Source organism: Moschus berezovskii, chromosome 18 (genome assembly GCF_049115385.1).
Source record: "Moschus berezovskii isolate FMDL1 chromosome 18, NW_MosBer_1.0, whole genome shotgun sequence".
Lineage (NCBI taxonomy): Eukaryota > Metazoa > Chordata > Mammalia > Artiodactyla > Moschidae > Moschus > Moschus berezovskii.
In genome coordinates, this window is record NC_142477.1 from 77620711 (window position 1) to 77630654 (window position 9944).

Sequence of the window (9944 nt, forward strand, 5' to 3'; positions counted from 1 at the left end):
GACTGATGCTGGGCATAAAGTACATCCTCTAATGCCTGACACAGAGCAGGTGGTAGCTGGTGGTAGTGGTAGTAATAGTCATGTTAACAATTAAGATGGCAGAACAGTTAAACTGGTTGGAGACTGCTTAGGTTTCTCTGAGCAGTGACTTGCCACTAAGATTGGTGGGCTCTGATGTCTGGGTATAAAAGAGCCAATAAGCCAGCCTTGTTGCACTCACAGCTGACAGTGGTCTTTGGGTGATACCATGAGCCTCCAGCTGATTGATACTGGGCCACTGGGCTGGCAGAGGGCGGACCATATGATGGAGCAGGCCTAGGATCCCACAGCTCCAAGTCCCCTGGTCCGAGCCTGGGAGGGACTGGGGTGGACAGAGGAAGCCTGCAGCTGCTCTGCCTGCCTGGTTCTGCTCTCATCCTAACCTCTGTCCCCAGCTGCATCCAGGGGAAGTGTGTGGCATCTGGAGCCTCCTACGTGTGCAGATGCACCGAAGGCTATGGAGGGGCCTTGTGCGACCGAAAGAACGACTCCAACAGCGCCTGCGCAAGCTTCAAATGTCAGCAGGGACAGTGCCACATCTCGGAGCGAGGGGAGCCCTACTGCCTGTGCCCGCCTGGCTTTAGTGGGGAGCACTGCGAGCAAGGTGGGTCCCCTGTGCGCACGGGAGGGGGCCCTCAAACGGATGCAGGGGCCGGACTCCACGTTCATCCCGTGGTCTGAGTTCCAGGTCCAGCTGTGCCACTGAGAGGCTGTGCGACCTTCATCGAGTCACCTACTGAGCCTCAAATTCCTTCACTTTCAATATGGGAGCAACACTATACCTTCCTGTATGAGCTATCCACTGCTGCATAACAAATTAGCTCCAAAACATAGCAGTTCAGAGCTGCACTAAACATGCTCGATCCCACATGGTCCCTGTAGGTCAAAGATTCAGAAACAGCTTTGCAACCTTGAGAGACCCAAACTGAAACTGTCTAGCCACGACTAGGTGAGCGGTCTGGTCATCCTTTCTCCCCTCTCCCCTCCCTTTATCCTGTTCTAGTTGCCAGCCTTTGAGCTCCCAGTGGCCCTCTAAGCAGCACCACTGGCTCACCGGGGAACTTAATAGCAATGCAGATGCCCAGGTCCTGCCCATACCTTTCTAATCAGAACCTGCATTTTAACAAGAGCCTGCGGTGACTCTTACGCACACTAACATTTCAGCTGTTGCTCTGCAGTCTCCTTCCAATCCTCCTGCCATTATTGGGTCAACAGAAAACAGCTCCTTGGTCTGATCCCATTTTGAAAACATCAAATTACTTACTTCCCATAGTGGCCCCTTTAGTGCATTAATCAAAAAAGGAAAGTTGAAATTATGTTACAGTTGAAATGGTTCTGTCCCATCTTGGAGGTTTTTCTCTGGCATGGAACCTGAGTCTTTGTTTCCCTCCCTGTCACCAGAATCCCAGGCAGGTCACCCTCCATCACTAGAGGACTCTTTCACATTTTATACCTTGTTAAAATACCATTCTTAACCAACTTTGTTAAATAATGTATTTTGAAATAATTTCAGATATACCAGAAAAGTTGCCAGAACAATACAAACAGCACTCCTGTTCCCTTCAACTCAACGGCCCATTGTGCAGAGTTTGCATTCCACCCCTCCCCACATCACACAGACCTGTGATCATGAGTCTCTTTTCTATCCTTTTAACATCAAGCTTAACAAAATTCACATTACATCACATTAACCACCGAAAGCTTTAAAATGCATTCACAATCCCTCTGATGCTCATAAGAGCCCATGAAGAAGCGGGAAGGACCAGGAAATGTGTCACCATTTTCCAGACAAGGAAACTGAGGGTCAGGATGACAAGGGACTGGTCCAAGGCTGAGAGGCCAAAGATCCCATGTGGCCAAGGTCCATTATTCTCTTTCACTGCCTTGCTCCACATGCTCTCCCAGTGGACTGAGGATGGTAGCAGGGTCAAGGTGAGAAGCTGGGTCAGGAACCAGAGGATTAAGCAGATCCGGGGGTTCCCTCCTCTCATTTCTACAACTTGCACAAAAGCTCACACGCATACCCTTGGGCTCATTGACTCCTATTCCTCTTTCACACCTCAACTCCGGCATCACTTCCCAGAGAGACAATATCTGGCCCCCAGGCTAGTCAGGCTCCTTTACTATGTATTTTGTGTAAGCCTGTCCTGTTTCCTCACCTCAGTTTATCATTACAAATACATGTATTTAAATGACTATATAATTAGTGTCTAGACTCTACACCAATGGAGACAGGCTACTGTGAATAGTGAGGACTGGGGCAAACTGGATATCTCCTATCCTGTCTAAAGCTCTCAGCTTCAGCCCATCACTGCCATGCAGGGATGCAGGCTTGGCTTCCCAGACCCCTTGGTTTTCAAAGAAACCAGATATCCCGACGGTTGGATGAACTATTCAGGGCTTTTTCAATGTTGGCATTTAATTTGGTTGTTAAGCACCTGCGGTGGAATCAACATACGTGTGGGATGGGGTGTGGGATGGGGTTTAGCCCTCAGTCCGCCAACTCGCCACATCTACTTTGGTCTTTAAATTCCCTGAAGGAAGGGACCAAGCCTGATCTTGTCACTTTTATATCTTCAGGGCTTAGTTTTACATTGGGTGCTAGTGGTAAAGAATCTGCTTGCCACTGCAGGAAGTGTTTGATCCCTGGGTCAGAAAGATCCCCTGGAGAAGGGTAGGGCAACCGACTCCATATTCCTACCCGGAGAATCCTATGGACAGAGGAGCCTGGAAGGCTACAGTCCATAGGGTCACAAAGAGTTGGACATGACTGAAGCAACTGAGCACACACGCACACATAGAGCCTGGCACAGAAAAGGCACTAAGCTTTCATGAAATGAATGGGTTAATGGAGAGGTTCCTAACCCCTGGGCCATGGAAGGATGGTTTGTGGCATGTTAGGAACCAGGCACAGCAGGAGGTGAGCAGCGGGCAAAACCAAAACCATCTCCCCACCTACCCCATCCATAGAAAAATTGTCTTCCATGAAACTGGGCCCTAGTGCCGAAAAGGTTGGGGACCTCTGGGATAATGGGTGGACAGATGGATGGATGGGTAGGCAGGGAGACGAAAGGATGAAAGAACGTATAACTACATATGGTCCTCAGACCACGAGTGTTTCGGAGCAGCCCACCCTGGACCACCACCTGCACCACCCTTCCTTACCTCTTGTGCCCTCTGCAGAAACTCCTTGCCTGGGAGAGGTGGTCCGAGAGGTGATCCGCCGCCAGAAGGGTTATGCATCATGTGCCACGGCCTCCAAGATACCTGTCATGGAGTGTCGTGGGGGCTGCGGGCCCCAGTGCTGCCAGCCCACCCGCAGCAAGCGGCGGAAGTACGTCTTTCAGTGCACAGACGGCTCCTCGTTCGTGGAAGAGCTGGAGAGACACTTAGAGTGCGGCTGCCGCCCGTGTTCCTAAGGCCCCTGCACCCGCTCCGCCCCTGGGCTCCGGCCGGGTTGGCTGGGGACGGCCACCGGTCTCCCACCTGCAGGGCCTGGAGGGGAGAAGTGGGAGCCGGAGAGGAAGCAAAAGAAGAAAAGAATATTAAGTATATTGTAAAATAAACAAAAAATAGAACTTATTTTTATTATGGAAAGTGACTATTTTCATCTTTTATTATATAAATATATCACACCGTCTGAGTATATGTACCATATAGTGAGTTATTGTTACCAGATTTTTTGTTCCATGTTGTGTAATTGTCATGTTTTTATAAACAGCTGTTAAAAGTTTTAAGGGAAAAATGGAACTAATAAAAATGTGTTAAAACAAAAGGACGAACATAAAGCAGTGGCAGCCTGACTGAGGCAGGAGGAGGAGGCTTGCATGTTCAGGTGACACTGTTGTGTCGGCAGAAAGGAGCTTACGGAGCTCAGGAAACGGAATGAAAAGAGGAAGAAAGTAAAGGGAAAGACTTTCCTTTGTTTCTTCTGGTCTTTACTGACTTTCCTTCCTTCCCTGAAAGCACCCAGCTTTTCAGCCCTGGTGGCTGAGGCCCAAGGTGTCCACTTCTTCCAGGAAAAGCCGCTGAGCCCTGGGTCCTGCAGGGTCAGAGCTCACAGCCCCTGCCCCTTCCTGGCTGCCCTTGACTCCATTCTGGGACTGTCTGAATCTGCCACAGGCTTAGTCTGAGCCTGTTTGGCCAAATCTGAAAATAGTGCCCCTTATTCTGGCTGTCGCCAGGAAGGTGGTCTCCCTGTGGCTCCTGCAGGGGCATGGTGCTCACCTGTCTCCCCAGCCCTAGCCCCGGCCCTTCCTCTGGAAGTTCTGAGCCACTCTCCTCCCTCGGTCCACCTCATATTGGACAGCAAAATCAGCAGAACAGGCAGCCAGGGCTCCTGGGAATGAGGAGGGTCAGGGGCCAAGCCTGCCCACAACTCTGGAGAGCTCTGGAAGGCTCCTGCTCTGGGACAAGTAGGCCTCTGAGACCTCATCCTCCAGATTGTCTTTATGACGAAGACGCCATGCCCATCTGCAGCACTTTTCCATGCATAGCCGAAATGTACCCTACTCTGTCCACGCATCCCCTGCCCCTGAGAACGCGGTCCTGTTTCATAGATGAGGAAACTGAGGCTTCTTTTACCCCAGTAATTCACCTTCTGCTTCATCTCTGATAAGTGGAAGATCAAAGCCTGGGGCCCAAACTCTAAACTCGGTTCCGACTCCAGAGTAGCATAAATGCAGGAGGTTCAGGCAGCTAAAGTCCATCAGATGAGCCCTGCCAGGAAGGGAAAGTCCGTTTTTTCTGGTATTTTTCCTGTTCTCATTTTGCTTCCTTAATATCCGGAAAGCCTCTAGACTGAGAGACTTGGGTATCAGGGAACGTGAGCAAGGCCAGCCCACTCAGCCCAGGAGACTTGCCCCTGCCCCATCCCTGTCTGCCCCCTTCCGCCCCCATCAGCCCAGGTCAGACGGCCCAGGGGCCAGCCACTCACACCAACCTCTAGGCCCGCAACCATCACTCCCTCCCCCAGGAGCCTCCCCCTGCAGAAGCATCAGGGAAGAGAGGGCGGGGTGCAGTGGACCATCCAGCACTGAGCATCCCCAGAAGAGCCTCGAGGTTCTTGCAGCCAAAGGCTCAAAGAGTCAAGATGGGAGAAAGAAAAGAAAGGAAGATGGAAGAAAAAAATGAGGGAGGAGTAGGAAAGAAGGAAAAAAGGGAAGGAAGGGGGACTGAGGGCGAAAGAGAACAAAGAAGAGGTGAGGAGGAGAGAAGGATAAGATGGGGGCATTTTCTTTAAGATATGTACGTATAATATGCATGATGTTCCAGGCGCTGACTGTGCCTTATGATGACCGCTTCACATACGAATGGCTAGGCTGGCTTATACATCAGGTACCACTCTAATTTATATATACTAATATATAATACACAGTCATTTAATTCTCTAAACAACTCTGTAGCAAAGACACTGCTAACCCATTTTACAGTTCAGTAAATTGAAGCATGGAAAAGTTAAAGATCTTGCACAAGAACAGATGCCTAATAAATTACAGAGCCAGGATTTCGGCCCAGCCTGACTCCAGGACTTTCTCTTCATGGGAAGAAGACAGGTCCTGCTTCTAAGGATTCTACAGTTTGAGGCAGAAACAATCATGGAAATAGATAATCGCTTTATTATATGGAAGTAGCTGTCCAGAGTAAGGAATTTCCAAATACTGAGTCTTCAAGAATGAATAGTTTTCTAGGACACAGGGAAGGGAGTTGAAATTTCCATGATTCTCTATTAAAAAGCAGGGAAATGTGAAAAGACCTGGCATGTTTAGGGGGCAGTCAGAGGTCTGGAGTGGCAGGAGTGTGGCTGAATACTGGGGAGCAGGGATAAATGGGGAAGACATGAAGGCAGGAGTTCGACCACAAAAAGCCATGTGTAGCAGGCTAGACCACAGGGCTCCAGCAGGTTTTTGAGCAGGGGAAGTAGAACAAGCTCTGTTTTAGGAAAAGAGCTGGTGGCAAAGTAGAGAAAGGTCTGGGAGAAGAAGACAGGGCTTCGCCACACAAAATGGCCTTGGGGTTCCCCCTAGTTGTTGACTTTGGTTTATTGAGGCTAGACAACACTCATTTCCAAATGGGTCACAACGTCCTTGTGGTGGTCCAGAAGCTCTGCCCTGGAAGGGCTCTCCCCAGTACCCCTCCCACTCCCCACACACTCCCAGCCCTCCTCATGCAGGCAGGTGGTCCAGAGCCCTATTCTACCACTGACATTCCCACCCAGCACAAAGCCCACCCATCCTGCCATCTTGAGAGCCCCACCCAGGGTCCCTGAGCTTCTCAGAGCACTCGCCAAGCTCACAGCTCTCCCTCCATCTGCCCCAAGCATTCTGAGGCCTTTCTCTGCCAGCCACCCCCTGGGACCAACCCTTAATCCAGTCACAGTCAGCCAAGACAGTCAAAGGGACAAGATTCTTTCAGCGTGGCTGGTGGGGTAGGGGGTGAGTTTGAGCCTTCCCCTCGATTTTGGAAGCCCTGACTTTATGAAATGCCAAACTCAGTACCATTAAGAAAATTCTCCCCAAATAAAGTTTCTCTAACAAATCGAGATTAAAACTCTCTTACTGGAGCAGACAGATTCTAGAAAGTCCCATGGGGCAGAAGCAGTTCAGTCAGTCAACCTGCACATTCAGTGGTTCAGTGCTTGTGTGTGAGGATGTACACGGGCAGAAGCAGCAGCTCAGGCTATGCTTCCCCCCTGAGCAGGGCTCAGGGGGAGTGGAAGGAAATGTCCCTTTTTAACTCAACCAAGGGACCCTAATGAGAGAATGTACTTAAAAGTTCTTTGTAAAGTATAAACTAAAAACTTTAAATGTAAAATGCTACTGCTATTATTACTGTTGTTGTTGCTATTAATGACATGCCAAAAGGCCCTTTACACAAGATGGCTTTGCCTTTTCAATTTCATTGAAAAGAAATTGAGTCTGAAACTTCAGAAAGATGACAGAGAGGAGGAAAAGTGGGAAAGAGGCAAGGAAAGGGAGGGAGATCCCCGAGTGCCAGGGAAAGAGGCGAAAATTCCCAGGACAACCCTCAGGAACATAGAGGTGGCCAGAATGGGAACAGAGCCAACCTTGCCCTTCACCAGATACAAAGCTATCAACAGACTGAACTCAGGTTGAGCAGTCAGCCACTGCCTATGCTAGGAGCAGAAGCCCCTAGCATAAATGGACCTGCCCCCAAAGACGAAGGATCCCAGATATTAGAGTGGGAGGAACCCATAGGGGCCCTTGGTGGTTAGAACACTGATAATCAGAGAAATGGCACTTCTAGACCAGAGACCACAGTCACTCAGGAAGTCAATACCAGGAGCAGGTACAGACTGCCCGGGCTAAAGCTCTTCCTGCGACTCCCCAGGGGCATCCAGGCAGTGCAAAGCCTGAAACAGACTCTCCAATACCATCCTGGTGGCCAGGAAAGTATCTGCACTTTCCCTCACAGCCATCTCCCAGTGTCCTCAGGTGGTCCGCAAGCTGGGGCATGGTCTGGTTTCGTAACGCTTATCCACACTTCCCAATCTGGGTTAGACAGTGCCACAGGAAACACTCGGGGAAAGTTGACGAGAGGTGCCAGCTAGCAGGGCCAGCAAAGACAGAATGGGGCATTTGGCAAAGCTTATTTCTCTAACTCAATAAGTTTCTAAAAAGAAAAATTTTAAGATTTTTTTAAAAAAAACAATGTAATAGTGCCACTTCACCAGTATGGGATAAATAATGTGTTTTATTTTCAACAGACTGTCATATGCTGATATCATTAAAATAAATGGATAAGAGAGCCATCAGATGCTCTTGTGAATACCAGAAGCTTAGCCATCCTCTGTGATGTGTGTTTTATTTTTACTCCTCACCTTTGCACTCCCTGGGGCAAAGATTGCTGCATTCATGGTTGGGGCAAGTCTGGTGTGGAATAAGTGAAAAAAAATGGCTTCTTGCACCACGACGTGGGAAAAATGGATCCAGAGCTCCCCAGAGATATGGAGGAAAGACCGAATACATGGCACAGGGTCTGCAGGGCACGTGGTTTATATGGTCACACACTGGGCATCAAGGGTCACAGAAGAGGAAGCCACTCCAGCACAAAGAGCGTGATATGAACGGAGATTCCTCCTGGGCACTCGACTCCAGCACAGAGAACAGGATATGCAGGGAGATTCCTCCCGGGCACTCCAATGCTTAATTAAATCCCCTCCTTTCATCATTTCTTCCATAAACATTTACTGAAGATCTGCTTTGTGCCAGGTTCTGATCTAGGCAGTAAGGACTGCAAAGATGACCAAGACAAATTCCTTGCTCTCCTGGAGTTTAACTTTTAACTGAGTGTCAATCAACAATCAAAAAGGGACTTCCCTGGTGGTCCAGTGGCCAAGATGCTGAGCTCCCAACGCATGGAGTCCAGGTTCAATCCCTGGTCAGGGAACCAGATCCCACATGCCACAACTAAAGATCAAAGATCCCACACGCTACAACTAAGACTCAGTGCAAACAAACAAGTAAACAAATAAACATATAAAACAATCAACCAAAGAAAACATCAGATAATATTTAAAAAGTAGAGATGACCTGGCACATTAGCTGGTGGGTACTTTACACAGTGAATTTGAGGAAGGCCTCTCTGAAGAATGTGATGCCAGGGTCGGGTAAAGAAGAAACAGAAGAAGCCTGGCCCTGCAGCCCTCCCTTCCTATCTGCTCTCACACCGGTCGCCTTTGAGGGAGGTGATAGCCCAAGATTCTTAGGAGGCCAGAGCTGATGCCGTGAGCAAGAGAGCACTAGCAGAGGACAGACCCCACCCTCAGCTTCCAGCCAAGAGGCTTCCTTGGGGGCCCAGGGCCTCTCTGAATGAAAAATGCCAAGGGTCTGGAGGCTACCACTGGCTGGAGGCAGGTCACCTTCACCTCCCTGGACGATGGCTTTCATCTCCCCTGTGAAGAACCCCACTTGGAAAAAGACTCTGGTGGGCATCAGATTCACCAAGAGTCAGCAAATAACCCAGGCACTCCTTTGCCTGCTATTTCCTGAGCAAGAGAGAGCTGCACAGGCCAGGTGCCCTGAGCCCCCATCAATACGCCTTTGACATGAGCGTCCCACCTTTCAGCACAAAAGAATGAAATTGGGGGTGGGGGTGGGGGAGTGGGGGAGGAGGTAGGTTTTGTGTGGCACACACTGTCATACAGCCCAAAACACACAAATCCTGTCACACAGCCTGACACACACACATACCGTGTCACACAGCCTGACACAGACAGATTGTGTCACACAGCCTCACACACACACACACACACACACTGTTTCACACATTCTGGGCATCCCTGCCAGGAGGAGCTGTTGGCCAGGAGGAGCTCCTGGCCAGGAGCCCACAGCCTCCATTTTCCAGGCTCAAAACAAAGAGCCCCTCCTTCGCGGTTTGGAACTGATAGATCTATTCCCTCTCAAGTTCCCTTTTGTATCCGTCCATTGCAGATCTTCTCAACCGGAAGAGACTCTGCCCTCCCCCACCCCAGGAGACGTTTGGAGGCGTCTAGACACATTTAGATTGTGTGACCCTGGCGGGGCTGCCACTGGCACAGAGCAGCTGGAGCTCAGAAATGCTGTTTAACATTCTAAAATGCACGGCACAGCCTCCACACCTGAGAATTATCCTGCCCAACATACCAGCAGTCCTAAGACTGAGAAACCCTGCTTAGACTAATTGGATCCTTCACTGAACAGTTGGCTGGAATTATGGAGAAAGAAAGAAGGATGTAGGAGTACAAAATAGATAGAAACAGGGGCCTCTTCTGGGGAGGATGGTCCCTCCGTCGGAACACATAGCAGGCTGATGGTCATACTTGCATTTAGAACACCATTATTGATGGGGAATGGGGAATTCCAGCTGAGCTATTTCAAATCCTAAAAGATGACACTGTCAAAGTG

The 9944-nt window shown here is 49.6% G+C and overlaps 1 protein-coding gene across 1 annotated transcript in view; it reads left to right on the forward strand.

The window, feature by feature from the left end:
* SLIT3 (slit guidance ligand 3) overlaps nucleotides 1-7834 on the forward strand; it is a 725929-nt gene extending 718095 nt beyond the window's left edge. The window contains exons 35-36 of the mRNA XM_055421786.2: nucleotides 435-643; nucleotides 3223-7834. Of these exons, the coding sequence (XP_055277761.2) occupies nucleotides 435-643; nucleotides 3223-3458 (445 nt within the window). The 3' untranslated portion in view covers nucleotides 3459-7834. The remainder of the gene's footprint in view (nucleotides 1-434; nucleotides 644-3222) is intronic.
* The last annotated feature ends 2110 nt before the right edge of the window (nucleotides 7835-9944 follow it).